Source organism: Oncorhynchus kisutch, linkage group LG13 (assembly GCF_002021735.2).
Source record: "Oncorhynchus kisutch isolate 150728-3 linkage group LG13, Okis_V2, whole genome shotgun sequence".
Lineage (NCBI taxonomy): Eukaryota > Metazoa > Chordata > Actinopteri > Salmoniformes > Salmonidae > Oncorhynchus > Oncorhynchus kisutch.
Window position 1 is genome coordinate 31,472,511 of NC_034186.2, and position 27,192 is coordinate 31,499,702.

Here is a 27,192-nt window from a genome sequence, read left to right on the forward strand (position 1 = left end):
AAGTGTTAAACAAATCAAAATATATATTATATTTGAGATTCTTCAAAGTAGCCACCTTTTGCCTTGATGACAGCTTTGCACACTCTTGGCATTCTCTCAACCAGCTTCACGAGGTAGTCACCTGGAATGCATTTCAACTAACAGGTGTGCCTTAAAAGTTCATTTGTGGAATTTCTTTCCTTCTTAATGCGTTTGAGCCAATCAGATGTGTTGTGACAAGGTAGGGGTGGTATACAGAAGATATCCCTATTTGGCAATAGACCAAGTCCATATTATGGCAAGAACAGCTCAAATAAGCAAAGAGAAATGACAGTCCATCATTACTTTATGACATGAAGGTCAGTTAACCTGTGGGACCTGTGGGGTGGTGCAAAATTGACCCAGCGTCGTGAGGGTTTGGCCTGGCAGGGATTGCCTTGTCCCATCACACACTAGAGATTCCTGTGGTGGGCTGGGTGCAGTGCACGCTGACATGGTTGCCAGGTGTCTGGTGTTTCATCTGACACATTGGTGCGGCTGGCATCCAGGCTAAGTGGACATTGTGTCAAGAAGCAGTGCGGCTTGGTTGGGTTGTGTTTCAGAGGACACTTGGCTCTCGACATTTGCCTCTCCTGAGTCTGTATGGGAGTTGCAGTGATGAGACAAGACTGTAACTACCAATTGGATACCATGAAATTGGGGTAAATCTATTTGTTTAACACTTTTTTGGTTACGACATGATTCCATATGTGTTATTTCCTAGTTGTGATGTCTTCATTATTATTCTACAGTGTAGAAAATAGTAAAAAGAAAAACCCTTGAATGAGTAGGTGTGTCCAAACTTTTGACTGGTACTGTACATTTTTTTGTTCATTTTAGTTTTTGCTTTCCCCATTTTGAATCAGAAAGTATAATGGGTGTATATTATACTCCCGTTGATGGCAGTAATGCAACATATTGTATGCTAACCGCCTTTAAATCCCAAAGAAGAAGAAGAAGAATCTCTCCGCTCCCTGTTAGTGTTTGGCAGCTATGACAACGAAGTTTGAAAATGGGTGGTTTGACACCTCAGAAGAAGAAGCTCTACTCCTCTAAAATGTCTCAGAAAGCTCTGAAATGCACCGTGCAAATTAAAATCCAAGCTGTAAGTACAACCTGATATGTTATTTTCTCTCACTAAGTTTGTACTTGATCCATAATGCTGATACTATATTCGCAAATGAGCTAGCTAAGCTAACCCGAACCGCACACTCAATCATCTTCGCTAGCAAACGTTAGCTTGCTATCCATCTTCCAACCCTCAATATACACACACAAATGCCTAAAACTACTGCAGCCAACTGCTCCCACTGTGCACAAAAGTGAACTCCCAAGCAAAATAGCTAGATCAATAACGTTAGGCTTGCCAGCCCATTGTTGGATTTGTCTTTTAACGTTAGCTAATAATAGCTACGAGCTACGGTAGCAATTTGTTGCACAAAGTAAGCAATTGCTATCTAGCCCAGTAGTGATCTACAATTTATTTGTTTGATTACAGATTACTTGTCCAGGGGTTGTGTTACCCAATCAGGAAGACATATACCTGAGTGTCTGCGTCATGGGACAGTTCAAGAAGACTCTCTGTCTGCCGCCTGCCTTCCCTCTTCTATTCCATGAGAACATGGTATTTGTGAAGGTAAGAAGGATAGAAACACATACTATACCCCGACCCACAACATTGCTTACAGCAACACAAAACAATCATGTTGTCACTGTAAAACTTGCTTTCATATGTTCTTTATCTCCATCTGAAGACGTTCACAGGAGCTGCTGACCCAGGTCACATTGTGGACCTCCTTGAAGGTAGTCATTTTCTCATTTTGAGCCTTTTTGTGATATAATTTTATAACATAAAGTATCTTATGTCTCTGTTATCTTCCCATAGCTGACACAACATCCTTTGAACTGATTCAGCTTGTGCCTCCAGGTATGACTTTTCAGAAGAAAAAAGTGAAATGTCTTAACAGTTCATGGTTTTTAAGCATGATAGGGACATGCATTTCATAATTTCTAAAAGTAACCTGTTTACAAATCAACTCTTGACTTGTTTTTTTCACAATACCTACGCTGAGTCAACAAAACATTAAGACCACCTGCGGAATGCTTTCGGGACCTTGTAGAGTTCATGCCCGACGAATTGAGGCAGTTCTGAGGGCAACTCAATATTAGAAATGTGTTCCTAATGTTTGGTATACTCGGCGTATATTCCCTGTTGTAAAATTAGCATGGCTATACAGTACATAGAACAATGGACTAATGAAACAAATACCAAAAACTACACTAATCAAAAATATAAACGCAACATGTAAAGTGCTGGTTTCATGAGCTGAAATAAAAGATCCCAGAAATGTTCCATATGCACAAACTCTTATTTCTCTAAAATGTTGTACACAAATTTGTTTACAACTTTGTTAGTGAGCATTTTATCCTTTGTCAAGATAATCCATCCACCTGACAGGTGTGGCATATCAAGAAACTGATTAAACAGCAGGATCATTACACAGGTGTAGACCACGTGTAACCACACCAGCCCAGGACCTCCACATCTGTCTTGTTCACCTGCGGGATTGTCTGAGGGGTTGGGGCGGGGTGCTCATTCTGATTGGCTGGGCCTGGTTCCTCAGTGGGTGGGTCTATGCCCACCACTGGTTGCGCCCCAGCCCAGTCATGTGGAATACATAGATTAGGGCCTAATGAATTTATTTCAATTGACTGATTTCCTTATATGAACTGTAACTCAGCAAAATCTTTGAAATGGTTGCGTGTTGCCTTTACATTTTTGTTCAGCATATTTTTTTGTATTTCTTTCATTAGTCCATTGTTGATATAGTCCCAAAATGTTTTGCATGTCAGCAATCAAATTTTGAAGATATGTAACTTTGGAAATACAGCCGGTATGATGCATCATATGATGCAAAACACTGCATCATACCGTCTGTATTTTGAAAGTTATATCTTTAAAACTTGCTTGCTGACAGGCACAACATTTTGGGACTATATCAACAATGGACTAATATTTTTTGTGTGGAGTATTACTTTAAGCTATATATTGCTCTGTGTTTTTAGGGGGGGATATTTTGGCCACTATTGAAGAGAAGACCAGAGAATTCCTCTATCCAGGCCCCAAGCTGACACCTAGAGCCGATGGTCCTGAGAGAGAGATGCTGATGAGGAGATCTATCTGTTTCCCTGTGGGTGCACCACCTCCTCCACATGCTTTGTCATATGTTAAACATCTCCAAAGCCAATTTTCTTTCATTTTGTTTTCTTGAGAATGCAATGATTGTAGATTTTGTGTTTGCAAATTGATCTTGCAAGCGATGTGTTATCTGAAGTCACTCTCTGGTTGGGTTTCCAGCTCCTTGTTAAAGGCTTTTGTTTTCTACTGTCCCCTCAGGGAATCTCTCCTAAAGTGGAGTTTGCAACCATGTCTGTCATTGAGGAATGTGATGGGAAAGATAGCCAGCCTCAGCCTGCCTCTCCTGTAAGTGTGTGTCCTCTCCTTACTGCCCTCATCACACCCAGTGTTTCCGTGTTCACAATGAATTGTGTTCAGCTGGGAGATTTGAATGATACCCAGACAGCCATAGTTAAGAGGAAGGAGATGAGGGTTTCTCATTTAAAGACAAGACAGTGATCTAAATGGTTCTTTGGTTTTAAAGCATGTCTTATAGCATACAGTAAAACAGGCATACAGGCAAAAAAAAGTATTTAGTCAGCCACCAATTGTGCAAGTTCTCCCACTTAAAAATATGAGAGATGCCTGTAATTTTCATCATAGGTACACTTCAACTATGACCGACAAAATGAGAAAAAAAAATCCAGAAAATCACATTGTAGGTTTTGTAATGAATTTATTTGCAAATTATGGTGGAAAATAAGTATTTGGTCACCTACAAACAAGCAAGATTTCTGGCTCTCACAAACCTGTATCTTCTTCTTTAAGAGGCTCCTCTGTCCTCCACTCGTTACCTGTATTAATGGTACCTGTTTGAACTTTTTATCAGTATAAAAGACACCTGTCCACAACCTCACACTCCAAACTCCACTATGGCCAAGACCAAAGAGCTGTCAAAGGACACCAGAAACAAAATTGTAGACCTGCACCAGGCTGGGAAGACTGAATCTGCAATAGGTAAGCAGCTTGGTTTGAAGAAATCAACTGTGGGAGCAATTATTAGGAAATGGAAGACCTACAAGACCACTGATAATCTCCCTCGATCTGGGGCTTCACGCAAGATCTCACCCCGTGGGGTCAAAATGATCACAAGAACGGTGAGCAAAAATCCCAGAACCACACGGGGGGACCTAGTGAATGACCTGCAGAGAGCTGGGACCAAAGTAACAAAGCCTACCATCAGTAACACACTACGCCGCCAGGGACTCAAATCCTGCAGTGCCAGACGTGTCCCCCTGCTGAAGTTTGCTAGAGAGCATTTGGATGATCCAGAAGAAGATTGGGAGAATGCCATATGGTCAGATGAAACCAAAATATAACTTTTTGGTAAAAACTCAACTCGTTGTGTTTGGAGGACAAAGAATGCTGAGTTGCATCCAAAGAACACCATACCTACTGTGAAGCATGGGGGTGGAAACATCATGCTTTGGGGCTGTTTTTCTGCAAAGGGACTAGGACGACTGATCCGTGTAAAGGAAAGAATGAATGGGGCCATGTATCGTGAGCAAGGGCATTGAACGTTTTTTAGATTTTTTTATTGTTCCAATAACAATCAGCAAGAGCATTGAAGATGAAACATGGCTGGGTCTTTCAGCATGACAATGATCCCAAACACACCGCCCGGGCAACGAAGGAGTGGCTTCGTAAGAAGCATTTCAAGGTCCTGGAGTGGCCTAGCCAGTCTCCAGATCTCAACCCCATAGAAAATCTTTGGAGGGAGTTGAAAGTCCGTGTTGCCCAGCAACAGCCCCAAAACATCACTGCTCTAGAGGAGATCTGCATGGAGAAATGGGCCAAAATACCAGCAACAGTGTGTGAACCTTGTGAAGACTTACAGAAAACGTTTGACCTCTTTCATTGCCCACAAAGGGTATATAACAAACTATTGAGATAGACTTTTGTTATTGTCCAAATACTTATTTTCCACCATAATTTGCAAATAAATTCATTAAAAATCCTGCAATGTGGTTTTCAGGAGTTTTTTTTACATTTTGTCTGTCATAGTTGAAGTGTACCTATGATGAAAATTACAGGTCTCTCATCTTTTTAAGTGGGAGAACTTGCACAATTGGTGGCTGACTAAATACTTTTTTGCCCCACTGTATTTCCCATTATCTTTGCTCTTGTGTACTTTTGAATTGATACATGTATCAATTTTCCTTACACTCGTCAAGACTCTTGTCTTGTAGACAGCTAAATGATATGTAAATTGCTTTACATGTTATCATTCAGATTTGTATGTCCTTGATGAAATACAAAAACAGCCTAATACTGTATAGTGCTACTACAGTGCTTGCGAAAGTATTCGGCCCCCTTGAACTTTGCGACCTTTTGCCACATTTCAGGCTTCAAACATAAAGATATAAAACTGTAGAATCAACAACAAGTGGGACACAATCATGAAGTGGAACGACATTTATTGGATATTTCAAACTTTTTAACAAATCAAAAACTGAAAAATTGGGCGTGCAAAATTATTCAGCCCCTTTACTTTCAGTGCAGAAAACTCTCTCCAGAAGTTCAGTGAGGATCTCTGAATGATCCAATGTTGAACTAAATGACTAATGATGATAAATACAATCCACCTGTGTGTAATCAAGTCTCCGTATAAATGCACCTGCACTGTGATAGTTTCAGAGGTCCGTTAAAAGCGCAGAGAGCATCATGAAGAACAAGGAACACACCAGGCAGGTCCGAGATACTGTTGTGAAGAAGTTTAAAGCCGGATTTGGATACAAAAAGATTTCCCAAGTTTTAAACATCCCAAGGAGCACTGTGCAAGCGATAATATTGAAATGGAAGGAGTATCAGACCACTGCAAATCTACCAAGACCTGGCCGTCCCTCTAAACTTTCAGCTCATACAAGGAGAAGACTGATCAGAGATGCAGCCAAGAGGCCCATGATCACTCTGGATGAACTGCAGAGATCTACAGCTGAGGTGGGAGACTCTGTCCATAGGACAACAATCAGTCGTATATTTCACAAATCTGGCCTTTATGGAAGAGTGGCAAGAAGAAAGCCATTTCTTAAAGATATCCATAAAAAGTGTCGTTTAAAGTTTGCCACAAGCCACCTGGGAGACACACCAAACATGTGGAAGAAGGTGCTCTGGTCAGATGAAACCAAAATTGAACTTTTTGGCAACAATGCAAAACGTTATGTTTGGCATAAAAGCAACACAGCTCATCACCCTGAACACACCATCCCCACTGTCAAACATGGTGGTGGCAGCATCATGGTTTGGGCCTGCTTTTTTTCAGCAGGGACAGGGAAGATGGTTAAAATTGATGGGAAGATGGATGGAGCCAAATACAGGACCATTCTGGAAGAAAACCTGATGGAGTCTGCAAAAGACCTGAGACTGGGACGGAGATTTGTCTTCCAACAAGACAATAATCCAAAACATAAAGCAAAATCTACAATGAAATGGTTCAAAAATAAACATATCCAGGTGTTAGAATGGCCAAGTCAAAGTCCAGACCTGAATCCAATCGAGAATCTGTGGAAAGAACTGAAAACTGCTGTTCACAAATGCTCTCCATCCAACCTCACTGAGCTCGAGCTGTTTTGCAAGGAGGAATGGGAAAAAATGTCAGTCTCTCGATGTGCAAAACTGATAGAGACATACCCCAAGCGACTTACAGCTGTAATCGCAGCAAAAGGTGGCGCTACAAAGTATTAACTTAAGGGGGCTGAATAATTTTGCACGCCCAATTTTTCAGTTTTTGATTTGTTAAAAAAGTTAGAAATATCCAATAAATGTCGTTCCACTTCATGATTGTGTCCCACTTGTTATTGATTCTTCACAAAAAAATACAGTTTTATATCTTTATGTTTGAAGCCTGAAATGTGGCAAAAGGTCGCAAAGTTCAAGGGGGCCGAATACTTTCGCAAGGCACTGTATATCAACATTCGTACCTTTTTTAACAGCTAAAGGCAGAGGTTGATCGTGGCACATATAAGAGCTCAATAATCACCCTAGTTTGACATTGACTAATTATTTCTGGATTTCTACAGAATTTATTTTGCTATCATTCTAGTCACTTTCCACCATATACCTATTTTGTTGCCGTGGCTACTGACATCCCAGTAGTTTAGCAGCACATTTTAAGGTATCCTCTCCTTGTGAAGTTAATTATAGAGAAGCAGATCAGTGGAATTGATATCCAGGCCCGGTTTCTGGTGTCTTTGTGCTTTGTTTAGAGGAACAGCCAGTCAATCAGCGTTCATATCCGTTGTTCTCACCTGGCTTCTCCTCACTGTGTCCGTTGGATTTAAAGGGCAAGTTGTGCTCAGTTGCATAATATTTCCATTTACTTTTCAAACTGAAGACTGAAGAAACACAGGATTTGTGTTTCATAACGGGTGCTATCAATTTTTCTAGTGTAATCCGCTTTGATGGCTATACTTTAAAGGGGTATTTGGCAGACAGACTGCAGGAGAGCGAGAGCAAGGTAGTCATCCATTTTCCCCGAGAACTTAAAAGCCCCTGCAGAATCAGACCAAAAAATAGATTTTTTTATTGTTCCAATAACAAATTACAAACCTCAGGCCTTTGAGTATTATCTATCAAGTCAGTGTTGTGAAATGTAGGACCGTTCTCCAGGTGCTGTTACCAGAGCCATTTATTTTAATGGCCATTATTGACAAAATGGCTGGATTTGGATGGGTGTAGGTATTCTGTCGTGACCCCCAAGGAGATGTGAATCAGAGTAAAGTGATAGGGAGAAGCATCATTGATGCTGCCTTTAGCCTTTCTTCATATGATGCTAATGGATACTCAGGATTCTCATTACCCTGGCAGGTTGAGCAATGCACTAAGGCTCCTCTTTTCCACTTTTACAATAGGAACCCTTTAAAATGTCTTGCCCTGTAATGGAGAATTTAGTAATTCTCTTCTCCCTCTGTCTCTTGTATCTAGTCTCTCAGACAGCTGTCTTGTCTATTTCCACTGTTGTCACTCATTTTTTTGTCTGTGTTTGTGTGCATGTCACTCTTTGTGAAGCCTCATGGTGTGGACTTGACATGGCATTCTTTTTAAATGGGTTTTCTCGACATGATTTGCATCCGTTTGAATGGGTCTCGTTTCTTGTTTTATACGCTACTTGTGGCTCAGGCTTTGTTGTTTCAAGGACACCCTGCTTTATCACCCATTACCAATACCATCAGGCCCACTAATCATATCAGACAAGCACAACTCATGGTGGAAAATGGGCCTTTTGTGTTTAACCAAAAAAGAGAGAAAATAATTGGGAAAAAACTACTTTCATTATCGGTCCACTCCAAATGGCAATCTCAATCAGGATTTATTTATTCCATTTCCTAAAAATGTGTTAATATGCCAGGATGTCCCAATTAGCATTTAAATTATATTTATTATACAACCATGTAATGCTATTATTAGTCTGAAGCTGGCCATCAAATAACATAAAACATTACGTATTTATCTGGGCATTGCCCACAGAAACTAAGATATTGCTTCTCAGAATTATGTTGTTAGCAACCATTAGAATCATTGAAGACATTTTGCAACCAAGGTGATATCCAAGCACAGAGGTGTTATTTACGTTGCATAGTTTTAATGGAGGGAATCACATTTTTTTTTCTAATATAGCAATTTATGCTTTTTGTCCCCCCACTTTATCTGAAATCACCATCACCTACTGATTAACTTGTCAGTTTTGCAGATTCAAATTGTTTTGAGCTCGTACTGTGTCAGTAATTATCTTTAGAAAGTAGCATTGCATTCAATATAATGCAGCTTTTTTTTTACCCCGTCTCAAAAGTGAATGGTTTGGAACTTTAAGGAGAGCTTCTCCCACTCTGATAATGAATGTGACCATGCGCAGCTCACAAAAATGATTGCTTACCTTTTATGAAATTACTCTGTTCATGTAAAAATGACCAAATATATACACTGACTGTTTTAAAGCAAAATGACCAAAACGATTTACTTATGGTGAACAATCTAAATAAATCTGAATGATTGGGGTTTTCAATCAGCAGCTGGACGTCAGTTGTGTCCACTCCGGTAGGCTAAAATCCAATTTTCTACAGGGCATTTGGTAACATTGACCCAGCAAATTACATTGGAGGTCACTCAACTACTAAAGCCTATGATTTTACATTGCGAAAGACATTTTACAAGCATCTGAATGCTGAAGGTGTCGTGCAGATGTACAAATAGCCTATTAGAACAGGGATAGGCCTACCTCTCGTTGGCCTGAGCAGCTGTCTCCCACACTGTGTGCAGTTGTTAACCAGTTAAATGTAATCTACGTAATCCCCAAAAGTACTTATTTATCATTAGAGGGCCATAAACAATAACTAGTAATGCTGCATACTCAAAAGGTTAAAATCTTACCTTTCTGGTTAAAAAATAAGTTCTAAATTGGTGGTCACTTTTGAGGACACGGGCTCAAGTACGCAGTACAAATCTGAAATCTTTTATGTATTTCCTATTCAACAAAACTGTATAAGGCTTGAAATGACAAGCTTTCTACATATAGCATAGTCAAGTGATAAAATGGCTAAGATTTCACCTTATAACTGTAAAATACATTTATGTTTAGTGTTAGAGAAAATGGGCATATTTTCAAAAGGTCTTTCTTGATCAAAACATCTGCCCCCTTCACTGTGAACGTCTCACAGAGCTCTTGCTTGGCTTCCTGAACTCGTTAGGAACATGCCTTTTGTCTCATATTAATCTATGACAAACGTAAAGTGTTTTTTTGTTTAAAATCTATTAATTATTTTAGATTAATGGCTATAAATTCATCTCTGAATGTGCTACTTTTTACCAGGTAAGTTGACTGAGAACACATTCACATTTACAGCAATGACCTGTGGAATAGTTCAAAGGGAGAGTAGGGGGTATGATTGAGCCAATTGGAAGTTGGGGATGATTAGGTGGCCAAGTTGGATGGGAAGCGTTGCTGTACAGCTATTTTCAGGTCTCTCAAAATATATTATAATATATATCTGAAACTGGAAACACTTATCTCCCTCACTAGCGTTAAGCACCAACTGTCAGAGCAGCTCACAGATTACTGCACCTGTACATAGCCCACCTATAATTTAGCCCAAACAACTACCTCTTTCCCAACTGTATTTTATTTATTTATTTATTTTGCTCCTTTGCACCCCATTATTTTTATTTCTACTTTGCACATTCTTCCATTGCAAAACTACCATTCCAGTATTTTACTTGCTATATTGTATTTACTTTGCCATCATGGCCTTTTTTGCCTTTACCTCCCTTCTCACCTCATTTGCTCACATTGTATATAGACTTGTTTATACTGCATTATTGACTGTATGTTTGTTTTTACTCCATGTGTAACTCTGTTTTATCTGTCGAACTGCTTTGCTTTATCTTGGCCAGGTCGCAATTGTAAATGAGAACTTGTTCTCAACTTGCCTACCTGGTTAAATAAAGGAAAAAAAAAAAAAGAAAAAAAAATTAGATCGGGTTCAAGTCCGGGTTCTGGCTGGTTCACTCAAGTACATTCAGAGACTTGTCCCGAAGCCACTCCGACATTGTCTTTGCTCTGTGCTTAGGGTCTTTGTCCTGTTGGAAGGTGAACCTTCGCCCCAGTCTGAGGTCCTAACCTGCTCCAGAGTGCTTTTCATCAAGGATCTCTCTATACTTTGTTCGCTTCAGCTTTCCCTCCATCCTGACTAGTCTCCCAGTCGCTGCTGCTAAATAACATCCCCACAGCATGTTGCCACCACCATGCTTCACTGTAGGTATGGTATTGGCCAGGTGATGAGTGGTGCCCGGTTTCCTCCAGATGTGACGCTTGGTATTCAGGCTAAAGACTTCAATCTTGGTTTCATCAGACCAGAGAATCTTGTTTCTCATGGTCTGAGTCTTTTAGGTGCCTTTTGGCCAACTCCAAGCGGGCTGCTGTTCCTTTTACTGAGGAGCAGCTTCTGTCTGGCCACTACAATAAAGGCCTGATTGGTGGAGTGCTACAGAGATGTTTGTCCTTCTGGAAGGTTCTCCCATCTCCACAGAAGAACTCTAGATGTCTATCAAGAGTGACCATTGGGTTCTTGGTCACCTCCCTGACCAAGGCCCTTCTCCCCCAATTGCTCAGCTCTAGGAATAGTGTTGATGGTTCCATACTTCTTCTATTTAAGAATGATGGAGGCAACTGTGTTCTTGGGAACCTTCAATGCTGCAGAAATGTTTTGATACCCTTCCCTAGATCGGTGTCTCGACACAATCCTTTCTCTGAGCTCTATGGACAATTCCTTCGACCTCATGGCTTGGCTTTTGCTCTGACATGCACTGTCAACTGTGGGACCTTATAGACAGGTGTGTTCCTTTCCAAATCATGTCCAATCAATTGAATTTGCCACAGGTGGACTCCATTTCAAGTTTGTAGAAACATATCAATGATGATCAATGGAAACAGGAAGCACCTGAGCTCAATTTCGAGTCTCATAGCAAAGGATAAGAATACTTATGTAAATAAGGTATCTGTTTTTTAAATTTGTAATACATTAACAAAAATGTCTACAAACCTGTTTTTGATTTGTAATTATGGGGTGTTGTGTGTAGATTGAGGATAAAAAAGGGAGTTTTTATACATTTTAGAATAAGGCTGTAACGCAACAAAGTGGAAAAAGTGAAGGGATCTGAACTTTCTGAATGAACTGTATGTTTTATCAACAAACAAACAAATCAACCACAATATTTGAAATATCAAGAAGTAGCTTATTTGTGCAATTGCAGTATACAGCCTAGTTGCAGTTGTGATCACATGATTCTTGTGGACTCCAACCTGTTGCCTCTCCCTTTGCAGCCGTGTTGTAGACCATCCCCAGCCAAACAGTCCCCAGCAAGGCGTAGACCAGTCAGAGGGGCTGTTGGGAGCCCTAGACAGACGCTGAAAGGGAATGATCTGATTGGTCCATCCAGTGGTTATGAGCAGCCCACTGTGGCCTCCCAGGCTCGTGCTCTCTCTCCCTACACCCACCGCAGGATGTGCCAACTGTCTGAGGAAGCCAGGCAGAGACTCAGCTACCTCCAACTTGGGCCCTACAAGTTCAAGAAGGAAACAGAGGCCCAGATCCCCTTTGTGGTTGGAGTTTACATCTCTTTCTCTCTGACTGTGTTTGTCTATGTGTGTAGATATTATAGCCCAGTTTTCAATATCCTATTATCTTACAACTCAGTTAGGCTATTCCATCAGCACTTATTTCACTCTCTTTCTTTAAGGATCTCTGTAAGTATAAATAGTTTGCCCTTGTTTGCGGCAAACATTGTAAATGTACCAGGTTTGAAGGATATGGATATCTTTTCATAGGCAGGTTATTGCTATGATCAAAGCCAATAGATGCCAAGCCCCTGGGCATGGCTTGAGAACAACTGGAAGGCCTTTCACTGGCTCCTCCTGTTTCTGTTTGATTGTTAATTTAAATAACATCCAGTTCCTGAGGTGTAAATATCAAAGCTGTCATGTCATTAAAGTTAAGATTGGGATTTAGCTGTGATATCAGTGTGGCATTTTCCAGCAATGCAGCCTTTAAAAAGAGAGCGTTTTACAGAGGAAATCCCGGGGCTACAATTAACCTAGGTAATTAAGAGTCAGACCTTGATTAACAAGTAGTTACCTATTGAAGTAGCTGAGCCCCGCACTGAATGCATTATCAATGTGTGTTTAAAGCCTGCATTGCGCACATACTGTATGTGGAAGCAAATAGCTAATTTCCTCAGTGCGTGTGATGATATTCATGTTTAATTGAAGAGTGTGGGGTTCAGTTGACACATCAGCAGCTGAATAGAGGTTGAGTTAGTAGTCGGTCAGCCTAAAAAGTTTCTCTCTTTGGTTGAACCTTTTTCTAGTCTTTATATAGAGTGATTAACTCTGGAATGAAAGATAAATATAGCAGGCGAAATGAGTTCCCTACGTGTCATTACATGCTGCTTGGTTAGCACCTCTTATTACTCTGACTTTAACTGATTGTTTTGTCTTTTTATATGCTACAGGTCACCAGTACTCGGAGTGTCTCCATGATTGAGACTCCTTCATCTTGTCTCTCCTCTAAAATAAGCCTTCCCCACAGCAGGTCCACCAGCTTTGCTCTAGACCCCTTAGGAGGTGAGTAATTATGTGTAGGAGTATCTGTGTTGGTGGATGTAAATACATTGTCTTTTTTGATATACCTGACAACTTCTAGATTACAACTTTTGCACTGTATGGTACAGTACTGTTGTTCTTATTTTCTCCTTAGATGTCTCTCTCCTTGGCAGCTATAGACCAAAGCCTGTTAAAGTAAGTCAATATATTGAATATATATACAGTGCCTTGCGAAAGTATTCGGCCCCCTTGAACTTTGCGACCTTTTGCCACATTTCAGGCTTCAAACATAAAGATATAAAACTGTATTTTTTTGTGAAGAATCAACAACAAGTGGTACACAATCATGAAGTGGAACGACATTTATTGGATATTTCTAACTTTTTTAACACATCAAAAACTGAAAAATTGGGCGTGCAAAATTATTCAGCCCCCTTAAGTTAATACTTTGTAGCGCCACCTTTTGCTGCGATTACAGCTGTAAGTCGCTTGGGGTATGTCTCTATCAGTTTTGCACATCGAGAGACTGACATTTTTTCCCATTCCTCCTTGCAAAACAGCTCGAGCTCAGTGAGGTTGGATGGAGAGCATTTGTGAACAGCAGTTTTCAGTTCTTTCCACAGATTCTCGATTGGATTCAGGTCTTGGACTTTGACTTGGCCATTCTAACACCTGGATATGTTTATTTTTGAACCATTTCATTGTAGATTTTGCTTTATGTTTTGGATCATTGTCTTGTTGGAATTTATAAATTTATAAATGTATTTATTTATTGGACATTTATTGGATATTTCAAACTTTTTTAACCAATCAAAAACTTAAAAATTGGGCGTGCAAAATTATTCAGCCCCTTTACTTTCAGTGCAGCAAACTCTCTCCAGAAGTTCAGTGAGGATCTCTGAATGATCCAATGTTGACCTAAATGACTAATGATGATAAATACAATCCACCTGTGTGTAATCAAGTCTCCGTATAAATGCACCTGCACTGTGATAGTCTCAGAGGTCCGTTAAAAGCGCAGAGAGCATCATGAAGAACAAGGAACACACCAGGCAGGTCCGAGATACTGTTGTGAAGAAGTTTAAAGCCGGATTTGGATACAAAAAGATTTCCCAAGCTTTAAACATCCCAAGGAGCACTGTGCAAGCGATAATATTGAAATCTAAGGAGTATCAGACCACTGCAAATCTACCAAGACCTGGCCGTCCCTCTAAACTTTCAGCTCATACAAGGAGAAGACTGATCAGAGATGCAGCCAAGAGGCCCATGATCACTCTGGATGAACTGCAGAGATCTACAGCTGAGGTGGGAGACTCTGTCCATAGGACAACAATCAGTCGTATATTGCACAAATCTGGCCTTTATGGAAGAGTGGCAAGAAGAAAGCCCTTTCTTAAAGATATCCATAAAAAGTGTTGTTTAAAGTTTGCCACAAGCCACCTGGGAGACACACCAAACATGTGGAAGAAGGTGCTCTGGTCAGATGAAACCAAAATTGAACTTTTTGGCAACAATGCAAAATGTTATGTTTGGCGAAAAGCAACACAGCTCATCACCCTAAACACACCATCCACTGTCAAACATGGTGGTGGCAGCATCATGGTTTGGGCCTGCTTTTCTTCAGCAGGGACAGGGAAGATGGTTAAAATTGATGGGAAGATGGATGGAGCCAAATACAGGACCATTCTGGAAGAAAACCTGATGGAGTCTGCAAAAGACCTGAGACTGGGATGTAGATTTGTCTTCCAACAAGACAATGATCCAAAACATAAAGCAAAATCTACAATGGAATGGTTCAAAAATAAACATATCCAGGTGTTAGAATGGCCAAGTCAAAGTCCAGACCTGAATCCAATCGAGAATCTGTGGAAAGAACTGAAAACTGCTGTTCACAAATGCTCTCCATCCAACCTCACTGAGCTCGAGCTGTTTTGCAAGGAGGAATGGGAAAAAATGTCAGTCTCTCGATGTGCAAAACTGATAGAGACATACCCCAAGCGACTTACAGCTGTAATCGCAGCAAAAGGTGGCGCTACAAAGTATTAACTTAAGGGGGCTGAATAATTTTGCACACCCAATTTTTCAGTTTTTGATTTGTTAAAAAAGTTTGAAATATCCAATAAATGTCGTTCCACTTCATGATTGTGTCCCACTTGTTGTTGATTCTTCACAAAAAAATACAGTTTTATATCTTTATGTTTGAAGCCTGAAATGTGGCAAAAGGTCGCAAAGTTCAAGGGGGCCGAATACTTTCGCAAGGCACTGTATATAAAACATGAAAGACAATATTACGTGAATAATAAACATTACATTAATTATTTTGTGCTTGAAAGGAATGGAAATAAATAGTATTTCAAATACTGCATGTCTTCATGTTATTAAAGGTCCAATGCAGCTGTTTTTATCTCAATATCAAATCATTTCTGGGTAACAATTAAGTACCTTACTGGGATTGTTTTTAAATTAAAATGGTCAAAAAGAAACAAAAATAGCTTCTTAGCAAAGAACAATTTCTCAAATAAGAATTTTGCAAGGACTTTTCTGGGAGTGGTCTGAGTGGGGAGGGGAATACTAGCTGTTATTGGCAGGGAGGTTTGGAACGTGCTTCTTGGTCTAACTCATTTACCGCCTGGTGATGTCAACAGGTTGACCTAAAAAGGCTGAAATTTCAGGAAATCTTTTCAAACAGCTTACACTAAAAGGAGTATTATCATAATTTTCACAATTTCACAGTATTATTCCAACCTCGTAGTGTGGAAATGTATATAAAACACATAAACATCACGTTTTTTTTAATGCACTGGACTTTTTAGGAGAGATAATGCAGTGTGTTAAACAGTGCTGATCATAGGTTTTCTTGTCTTTCTCCAGGTAGGCACTGGCTGTCTGAAGACTCAGAAATCACCAGGGAAGTCTTCCAGACAGGACTGTTCCAGAACCACAGTCAGGATGGCCCGGTCAGCCCTGGCTGCCCAGTCCTCTACCCCAGTGTGTGGCCCGAGGAGTCCCCTGCTCAGCCGCTCCTCCCTCAGAGAGCGGTAACAACACACCCGCTACTGGAACACAGTTCAACACGTATTTTTCTGTCATGTCCTCCTGTGGGGTTTTTGCTATTTTAGTTTCCCACACAACCGTCCTCCTGAGATAAAGTTAGATAATAAGGAGCATAATTAAAGTCCCTGCTAATGACTTGGTGTTTTGTCTCTTCCGTCCCCCGAGTAGTTTGTGCAGATCACCAATGACAAGATTTGAAGCTGTGTGTCATTGGGTATCTTCTTTAGCTTCATCTCTATGGTTTTTCTCCCAGATGAGTAAAAAGGGGAAGAAAATATGTTTTTGGTAGAATTTGACTAGACCTTGTCATGCTCGGAGCTCAGCTATTTGTGTTTGCTCAAAAGATGTTGAAAGGATTGCGGGAGAAACTACCTCTCCCATATTTCCAATTATATGGTATTGACAATTTGGACCTCATGAGAACCTGGCCAGATACAACAGACTTTGTACTTGTAATCTTTATTTTGATAACACTCGACAGCCAAGATGAATATCCCCCTCTCTCAAATGACAGGATCTGATGTCTTGTCATGTTTGTTCATTACTTAAAAGAAAAAAAGGATCCCTGAGAAAACAAGGGAAAATGATATTGATTGTGTTTCAGCAAGACCGAATGCATTTGACCTGACGCACACTTTAATAAATTCTGAGAGACCCTGTCATTGATCTGAACAGCTGCGAGCTAAACCAACAAATGTTTGGTTGTTTGTTACGCCACCTCCCTTTTTTCAGTTCATAAGTAAACATTAAAATCAATAGGCAATTTTAAACTGGAAAGTAAATTGTAGGAAATGAATGATGCTTCCCTCAATTGAAAACGCGACAGAAGTCACAGTGCTGGAGATTAAGCTGGGTTTTGTAGATTCTGACAACGGGAGAAGGAGCACGTCTTGTGGAAGTCTTTGATGGAAAAGCAAATGATAGATCCTTACATCAACTTTGCCCTCCACCCTCAGTCTATTTATGTTGTGATGGTTTGTCCTTTATGACTGTCTGAAGCAGCGACTACATTTAGCTGTTTAAAGATAAAAGCAGCACCAAATGGCAAGACGGCACGTCTCCCTTACCAATCAGATGTGAATTGGAAGTAATACAGAACTTAGAAGTATTTGTCTTTTGTAAGCCTCTTATTTTATATTGCCCCTTTTCCAGTTACGGACAGCAATACTTTTATGTTGTGCTAAAAAAAATAAGTCTGTCCCTAGACTAATAGACAGTATTCTAACTGTTGACATACCACTGTTTAGGATCAGAACACATAATCCAATCACACTCTTTTAGAAGAGTTGAATTCAAAGAAATGTGAAACATTCAAAGCCTCAATAATATAGAGTAGTTACCTACATGCTACAATGGGTACATTTTAGCTGGTTATTTTTTATTGCGGTATGTCTTTTGTCTACATGTTTTATGCCTGTTTTATATCCACTGATATTTTTATCCCAGGACTTGGCATACAGCACAGACTAGTGGAGAAAAGGAGTGCTGTTCAGAATACATAGATTACGTTATTTTTTTGTCGTTAAATATTGTAGATACATTTAGATTTGGTTTCCTGCTTACCATAATGTTACATACTTTGTTGTGTGAAGGGGATGTGACTGTAATGTCATTATTCTAGGTTCCATAGTAGTGAGTCCAGTCCGTCTAAGGAGATCCACAGTCGAGTCCAGAAGATTCTCCACACCCATTCTACTGACAGGAAACTACACTTTGTGAGTAATGTATGACCTTTTAGGATAGACAAAGCATAGGCCCCTACTGATATTGACAGATCAATGCCTAAGATGCATTTATAATATGGAGCTTGGAACACTTCTGTTGGTTATGAAGATTAATTAGCATGTTATGGAACATTAGTTTTGCACTACATCTTTGTCTAGGCACACTTTGATTTGACTCATTTGGTGAGCTGAACTTCCTCTCACCTCTACATTTTTGTTCCCCATTTTCATTTAAATTTAAAGCCTTGAAATACCTGTTCGGCTCGGTTTACCTCAAATGGGAAAAGCTGTCGAGTTGGCAGGTGTTGTTAATAAGACGTATCACTTCCCACCCTTTGCTGTTTGAAATATCCTGATGGCGAAACCAAAGGGAAATCTGTTTAATTACCCTAAAGCTGTCTGAAAGCGGGTATGAAATAAAAGGGAGACGGGGTTCTGTGGGTGGGAGATCTTCAGGCTGTAAGCTTCTGTTAAGGGCTCATCTTCTCCAGCACAAAAATAGAGAAGGTACCAAGGAGCCTCAGCATGGTGCCAACAGCTACATGACTGAAGCAGAGCTTCAAGAGGAAGAGATGCTTAATCCACACATAATGAAAAGGAAACACTGAGGGGGATTTACTTAAGAGAATGAAATCAAACAACTAAAAGAGCTTGACTTTAAATAGGATATTTTGAATTATAGTAAACAGTGCTATATTTTTGGGGTTTGTGCAATTAATTGATTCGCTAATGTCACGTCACACACTTGGAGTGCATAATTAGTAAAAAAAAATCAGTAATGCTCAATAATTGTAACAAACAAAATATTTGTATATTTTCAGGACGAGGATGGGTGTTCGGCTAAGCGGGGGCCTCCGCTCTCCTGTGAAGACTCTTTATGTGACAGCCAGGCTTTCCAGGACAGGTACACACTCTAGGCCTGTCATAATACTTTGAAACACCTAATCACTGACATCATCATCATAATAACCAGAAGGTTTTCCCACAGAACATCTTTCCGCTGTTTTAACAATATATATTTATGTAGCAATTAATCCAGTATTATTTGTACGTTAAACAATAATTAGAACGATGTGCATTAATGACCTGTACTGTAGCATTAATGTTCTTAACCTGAGGCCTTTTCTGATGTCCTCCCGCTGCAGGAACACTCCTGGAGAGACATCTGTCCACCTGGACAATGGGACATTCTGGAGCAGGCAGGTTGCCTGCTACACAGGGAAACCCCACAGGGCTGTGTTTGAGGACAGTCTGGGACTCATCTACAAGAACATGTACAGGAGGGCCTTGAGCACCACCTGAGACCTACACTATTATTGCTTCAGACACCTGGCTGGGTTCCAATTATGACTGGTGGTACTTGATTGCTAAGATGAAGGAACACTGACCCTGTGCTATACCATAACCAAAGAGTTTGTCATATGTGCCCTGGTTACACAAATTTTAGCTCATTTAGTTACATGTGTGCACTATTTACAATTTTCCATATTTTTGTACTAAGTATGTTTATCTAAACTGATTTAATGACTACTTTTTCAAAATGTCTTTCCTGTCCATCTTGTGGATTTGGTGTACTCATTCTCTGGGTAGAAACTGGTTGAGCAGATGTTAATTAATTTGATCTCTTTATGTGGATTTGTACCCTCAGACAAAAACATATTTCATGTTCCAGCAAATGTACACATAATGGAAAGTGTTGCAGAGAATAGCTTATGTAAAACAGTCCATTTGGGCACAATGCAGCTCATTCAACTCAATTGGCTTATCAGGATGAAGTCAAAGTACAGTTGACCAATGGCTTAAGGTGGTTTTGTTCAATAAATCATTGGAAAGTTGAAAAAATTAATGCTTGAACTAAGTATGTCCGGTCATCCTAAAATATCAATTCATATTGGATATGTCAGGGAAAAGTATGAATAGTTCCCAAGCAGTGTTTGGCACTTCAGTCCAAAGCCTCTTCAGCTTGGCTTAAGTATACTAAATGGGGAAACTCCTAACAAGTATAGCAATGGTGGCTATGCATAATATATTTGAAATCTTGATTTCCATTGTTTATGGCCATTAATGTAAAAAGGCCCAGTGCTGTCAAACATGTTTCATATATTGAACAAAAATGCAACATGTAAAGTGTTGGTCCCATGTTTCATGAGCTGAAATTAAAGATCCCTGAAATGTTCCTAATGCACAAAAAGCTTGTTTCTTTCAAATGTTAAGCATTTCTCCTTTGCCAAGATAAGCCATCCAGCAGCTGACTAAACAGCATGATCATTACACTGGGGACAAAAGGCCACTATAATGGAGTTGTCACAACAATGCCACAGATGTCTCAAGTTGAGGGAGCGTGCAATTGGCATGCTGACTACAGGAATGTCCACCAGAGCTGCTGCCAGAGAATTTGTTAATTTCTCTACTGTAAGTCGTCTCCAATGTCATTTTAGAGAATACGTCCGGCTGACGTCAACATTGAGGAGTGCCCCATGGTAGCAGTGGTATTATGGTATGGGCAGGCATAAGCTGATGGCAATTTGGATGCACAAAAATACCGTGACGAGATCCTGAGGCCCATTTTTTTTAACGGTGTCTGTGGCTAAAGGATTCCCAGTTATGTGAAATACATAGATTAGGGCCTTATTAATTTAACTCAGTAAAAATCTATGAAATTGTTACATGTTTATTTTGTTGAGTATATATCCACACTATGCATTTGGAATGAAATTGTGATAATGCCCTTAGTGCGTGCTGTTTGAAAATACATTTCAGCCCGTTTTGGTGGGATGGAGTTTTGGCCTGCCAGGAAGTAAATTAGTTCCAAACCTCTGCCAATAACAGCTACTTTTCAATTTTCCCCCTCCCCACTTAGGATTGTCTGGGAGTAGTCTGACAATTATTGCTTGAGAAATTGCTATGAAGAGATTTGTTTTCAATTAAAATGATACAAAAAATAAAACAATCACAGTAAGGTACTTTATTGTTTCCCAATAATGTGATAAAGATTTTTAAAATCTGTTGATACATAGTTCATGTTAATAAAACATTTAACAGATGCATCGACACTCAGACACTAACATATAATGGTCTCAATTCAGTCACTCACTTTCTGAACTTATTATTCTTCTTGCCAGCACCAATGGCTGCTTTTTCTGTCATGATCTGTTGGTATTTCTTCTAGTTTCTGTTGAGGTTAAAGGGAAAGTATAAGCCCTTCAAGTAGTTCATGTCAATTGTTATGCATTTCCATACACTGTTTCAGACATGATATGAACTAATACTGTACATGACAAAGATCAAATTAAACTTACTGTCTGAACTCTGCATCAGCAAACAACTCCACCACCATGGTTCTCTTCCGGTCTTTCTTCAGGACACAGGAATGATAGAAGTCCACAGGGCTTTCTACTACTGTAGCAACGTGGGACAAAGACATTCAAGCACAAAAAGGTTAAAATAGTTCCAAAATAAAAAGTACATTGTAAATCCTTACAGTAATTCTAGCTAAGAGTAGTGAAGAATAGTTGCTCAAGGTTTTTCCCCCCATAGCATTGAACACAACATATGGAGCACTGGGAAAATCAAGCACAGTTGAGGGTTAGATGATTACTGACCTGGAAATACTTGGGGAATCCATCTCTATCGTTCTTCTTGTAAAACCACTTAGGGTCCATTGCTCCACGCATTGTCAGTGCTTTGAGGTCACCCTTTAATTCCTCTTGTCATTTCAGGAGTCCGCATGTTAAACCACCTGGCTCCAGTTGTCAAGTCCCTCTCCTCCTGAGCATGGCAAGCCAAGGAGGAAACATGCCAGTCAATGAGTGAACAAAAATTGCTAAATGTAGTAAAAATATAACTTCTCCTTGTATCACACTACTTCCTTTTCTAAATTAATAAACAAGGTTACATGGACTTGTATTCACTTTGCGCTTCAGTTTCACAGCCTGTTTGGACTCCCTGTATGGAGGCACAGCATCTTTCTTCTCAAGCTCTGGGCCAATAACACTTTTCTTCATCAACTGCCAACAGAAAAAAACTAATCACAATGTAGAGGCAGAAAATCTGAAAAACGCAGAAATCCGTGGCAGTCAAAGGGTTGAAATTCATGAAAAACTTCCTCTCGTTATTGAATTACCTAGCCTTGCATAACTGCACAATTCATTACCAATTCTACGCCATATATCACCTTCAAAACAAAATCAATGAAAGTTATTTACCTCATCTTGGCTGTTCTGTTCCTTTAGTTTTTTCAGGGAGTTAGAGACAGTCTTTGATTTGCTGCCATCAAAATTGATGTATAATCCCCCAAGCTCCTTCACTCTCAGGCCCGGGTCAATGCGGCTGGACAACTCTTTCCTATAACAGATTGTCTCAAATAATTACCCGGGAGAGGAAGCATTGTCTAGTCTCCAACTGGTTCGCTCTTGATATGTTAATGAAAATGAATGTGAAAAGTCTTTATACGTGCTTGGCATTGCAATTCAATATTTGAGTAAATAGCTCCATTGCTTGAGATTTGAAAAAAATAAAATAAATCCTGCTATCCATTCAGACTAAAAATGGCAGTGTAGCCCTGTCAACTTATAGCCATTTTTAAATGCACAGATGACATGATCATGAACAACAACAAAAAAACAGATACTTACAATTGTGGATTTCTGCTTGTGAAGAGGACTTGTGCATCTTTATCATAGTCTCCCTCCTGATCAACACATTCTTCCTGATCTTGCCTCCATGTCACCAGCAGTGTCCCCCTCCTTTTCCTTCTCATCCTCGTAGTACAGTTCATCTGACTGAAGGCCAGGCCGGGTGTCTATGACAAACAGGCCATCAGGAGCCGAGGACTGAGCAGCAGCAGCTTGAGGTCTGGATGGGTTTGCATCCTCTTCATCCTCTATACAGACAGCTTCCTATTCACCATCAGGACCATCCCCTTCCTCCTCAGAATGCTGGCTATTGTCATCCTCTTCATCACTGCTTTCCAGTAAACTGATCACGCCAGATTTCTGTATAATGACCGTGTCTCTGGGCTCCTCTAGCTTGTCAGCGTCAGATACACTGACCTTCAGGTTCTGGATAGAGGTCACCAAAATGGGCTCTGTGGTGCCCTTATTTTCAGCCCTTTCATTCTCAGTTACTATTGTGCTGCTCACATCCATAGTCTCCTCACTAGGCACTGCCTTACATTCCTGGCTGTCTACCTCCAATGGAGGACCTGTGTGGGGGTTTACATCTATGGCCTTTTCCTCAGACACCACTATAACAGGGGACATTGCATTTTCACACGCCGTTACTTTTACTGTATGATCGAGAAAGACTTGCGCATCAGCTGGTGTTATCGACTCCTGTTCTATTATCACTGGGGCGTCCGTATCTGCTGCATCCTCAGTGGACAGCTCCCTCTGCTGGTCTTCTGATTCCACTGCAGGCTCACAGAGGGCCTCAGCCATCTCTGCATCAGCACTCTCACAGACTGCTACTCTGACTTCAGCCTCTGCTGGGATCACCTTCTCATCTTTTGGGATGTTTTGCTGAGCAGGGACATCCGCCTCAGAGGGATTCTTCTCTGGCTCTTCACGGACGGTTGTCTCAACGGACTCCTATTGAACACTAGTGACCTCTGCATCCTGAGAGACTGTCACACTCCCAGTTTGCTCCAGAGCAGATTTTGGAACATGGATGGGCTCTGGCTCATCAATCACTACATCCTGATCCTCAAGGATTATCTTTTCTTCACCCACTTCTATCACGGAGCAGTATGGATCAGAGTTGATTGCGTCCTCTAATTGATGGTCCTCTGACACACTATCCTCTGCAAACTCAGATAACCTCACCTTATCTGACTAGCATATGGATTTCTCAACTAGTATATCCAGGGCCTTGGCTGTTAGCCCGGGTAAGTGGAGCTGCCCTGGAACTGCGGTTGGATCCAGTGCGACTACTACAGGGGGTGCCCCTGCCTCTCACCGAGCTACACAGAGGGATATACACATCAGTCTGGTCAGACTCAGTGTCCATTACAGTGGTGCATGTCCGTTTAGGAACAGGCCACCTGCGAGTGGACCTCCTGGGAGTCATACTTGGCCCAGACTCAAAGCCCTGAGTCACAAGTCTGGAGGTCACAGGGAACTGCTTTAACCACACCTCTGCTTCTCCTGTGAAGTAGAGGGGACTTGGAGCCATCGGTGGTTTCCGCTAAATGCATGGGGATAGCATCAACATACCAACCCGTGCTGCTTCTGGTAGCTCTACGCACCGTGGATGTCTGAGCAGAGACAAGACTCAGGATCTAAAAACTCAGTGTCCTCAGTATGATACTTTGAAGTAGTCCTTGTGCTCCTGGTCATGCTGGTCTGGAAGTCAAGAACCTTGGACTCAAGACACCACTGAGCTGCAATAATTATTATGGTCCTGTTTGGCAGTCTTTGAGAACAGTCTTCCTCAGAGTCCTGGGGGCTCAGTGAATGTTTGGTCCTCTGTAGCCAGACACCGAGGAGGAACAAGAGTCTACCTCAGACACATTCTCTTCCTTTATTGCGTCAGGCTGCCTGTGGCTATCCTTCGGCCCCTGCGAGCTGGCTGTTTGTCGGGTATAACCTCCATATCTGATACAACAGAACAGCAGGACTCAGACTCATCAGCTTCATGGGTGGAGTCTACCTGGTTAGCAAAGTGTGACGTCGGTGGAACTCTGGGCCTCAGAGGGAACATCGTGCTGGGAGTCACTGGTCACAGACTGGGTTGCAGTCTGCCTTTAAATCAGCCATCCTCCTGGTTCTCCGAGTGGATGCTGGAGTGGCCTGTGGCGAAATGTCAATCCCAGTACTTCAGAACTATGAGACAAAACAATTTATATAAGCAAAGCAATCTCTGGCATGATGAATCTGTTGAAAACAGTAGGGTGTAGTTGTGTTGTTGACAGTGGAGCAGTGTTAAAAACAAATCAACTTATCAAGACATTGATTAGCAAGCTGGCTATTTGAGTCAGGTGTGTCAGTAACCACTTTCCCATCCAGTGTTTTTAACCTCTCTTGGGTAGGGGGTAGTATTTTGAAGTTTGGATGAGAAACGTGCCCAAAGTAAACAGCCTGTTACTCAGGCCCAGAAGCTAGGATATGCATATGCATGGTAGTATTGGATTAAAAACACAGAAGTTTCTAAAACTGTTAAAATAATGTCTGTGAGTATAACAGAACTGATATGGCAGGTGAAAACCAGAGGAAAATCCATCCAGGAAGTGGGATTTTTTTTACGTGAGTTGTTTTCCATTGAATGCCTATTGACTATGTTATGATTTACGGCCTAGATTGCAGTTCCTATGGCTTCCACTAGATGTCAGTCTTTAGACATGCTTTCAGGCTTGTATTTTGAAAATGACGAGTAAAAATACCTTTTGGTCAGAGGACAGGGGAAGAATGCAGAGCTGCTTTGCGCGCGTGACCGATAGCGTGCTGTTCGTTGTTTTTCCTTTCTATTGAAAACGCTATTGTCCGGTTGAAATGTTATTGATTATTTAGACAATAGCAACCTGAGAATTAATTATAAACAATGTTTGACATGTTTCGACAAACTTTACCAGTACTATTAGGATGTATTTGTCTGCATGTTTTGACCACCCTGGAGCAAGTGGATTACTGAACAAAACGCACCAACAAAACTGAGTTTTTGGGACAGAGGGACTTGATCGAACAAAACAAACATTTATTGTGTAACAGGGAGTCTTGTTAGTGCAACCATATGAAGATCATCAAAGGTAAGTGATTGATTTTATCGCTATTTCTGACTTTTGTGACTCCTCTATTTGGCTGGAAAATGTTTGTATGCTTTTGTAAGCGGGGCGCTGTCCTCAGATAATTGCATGGTATGCTTTCGCCGTAAAGGCTTTTTGAAATCTGACACAGCGGCTGGATTAACAAGAAGTTCATCTTTAAGCCGATGTATAACACTTGTATATTTTATGAATGATTATTATGAGTATTTCTGTATTTTGAATTTGGCGCTCTGCAATGTCACCGAATATTGGCCAGGTGGGACGGTAGCGTTCCATAAGAAGTTTTAAAGTCCTACCATTATATATATATATATATATATATATATATATATATATATATATATATATATAAAGTGTCAGTACAATTTGATAAAATGCCAACGATGTTTGAAATGGTGGGATCTTTGTGTTGGTAAAAATCATTATGAGAGAAATGGCAGTGAAAGTGCTTTTATGCCCAAATATTGATATAAGAAGAATCCTATCAAAGTAGACTTGGGAGTCAAGCGATATGTTGTGTGGGCCTCTCACTACCACACCGGAAAGCATGCAGTTTATTAGACTACAGACTAAATAAATTATGAACTTCACAGGGTGGTGAAAGTGCCTGGTGATCAGGTTGATGCTGATTTCCAATAAATATTGAGGTTCTTATTCTGGTGACACAAACGATGCTTGACTGCAGTTTGACAAATAAAAAAAATAATATCCATAATCTCAACATGTATATGAGCCTACATGCACAATTTACCCGCGAGTTGTTAACTAGAGCTTACGTGCCAAAACCAGAGTAGGCATATTTTCTATCTAATGCAATAGTTTGACAAAACTATCGGTCTGGGTTTCCATCTTCGCAGTATTTCCACCAAATTGGGATACTTTGAAAATGTATCGTCTGTGGCAGGTTTTTGGGCTACTTTAAAATTGCACCACGGCCGCCATGGCATTTCTATCCATATTAGTACCCGTCAAAAGTTTAGACACCCACTCAATCCAGGGTTGTTCTTATTATAAAATAGTGAAGAACTTCCGGGATGCCTACAAGGCCCTCCCTGCCCTTCCGTCGGCAAATCGGATCACAACTCCATTTTGCTCCTCCCATCCTAAAGGCAGAAACTCAAACAAGAAGTCCACGTGCTAAGGACTATTCAACGATGGTCTGACCAATCGGAATCGACACTTCAAGATTGTTTTGATCACGTGGACTGAGATGTTCCGGGTAGCCTCCGAGAATAACATTGACGAAGACACTGATACGGTGACCAAGTTTATCAGGAAGTATATAGGAGATGTTGTACCCACTGTGACTATTAAAACCTACTCTAACCAGAAACCATGGATAGATGGAAGTATTCGCACAAAACTG

At 40.6% G+C, this 27,192-nt stretch overlaps 1 protein-coding gene and 1 pseudogene across 1 annotated transcript; one reads left to right on the forward strand and one right to left on the reverse strand.

The window, feature by feature from the left end:
• Positions 1-885: 885 nt before the first annotated feature.
• spata6 (spermatogenesis associated 6) lies at positions 886-20,243 on the forward strand. The gene is made up of 13 exons (XM_031786011.1): positions 886-1,123; positions 1,517-1,654; positions 1,773-1,821; positions 1,904-1,945; positions 3,085-3,209; positions 3,416-3,502; positions 12,012-12,290; positions 13,199-13,310; positions 13,444-13,484; positions 16,161-16,327; positions 17,965-18,058; positions 18,889-18,971; positions 19,213-20,243. Exons 1-13 carry the CDS (start codon positions 1,031-1,033, stop codon positions 19,367-19,369), a joined length of 1,467 nt encoding a protein of 488 aa, XP_031641871.1. The 5' UTR covers positions 886-1,030; the 3' UTR covers positions 19,370-20,243.
• A 192-nt stretch (positions 20,244-20,435) lies between these two features.
• LOC116376710 (deoxynucleotidyltransferase terminal-interacting protein 2-like) lies at positions 20,436-25,768 on the reverse strand (annotated as a pseudogene).
• Between the last annotated feature and the right edge of the window lie 1,424 nt (positions 25,769-27,192).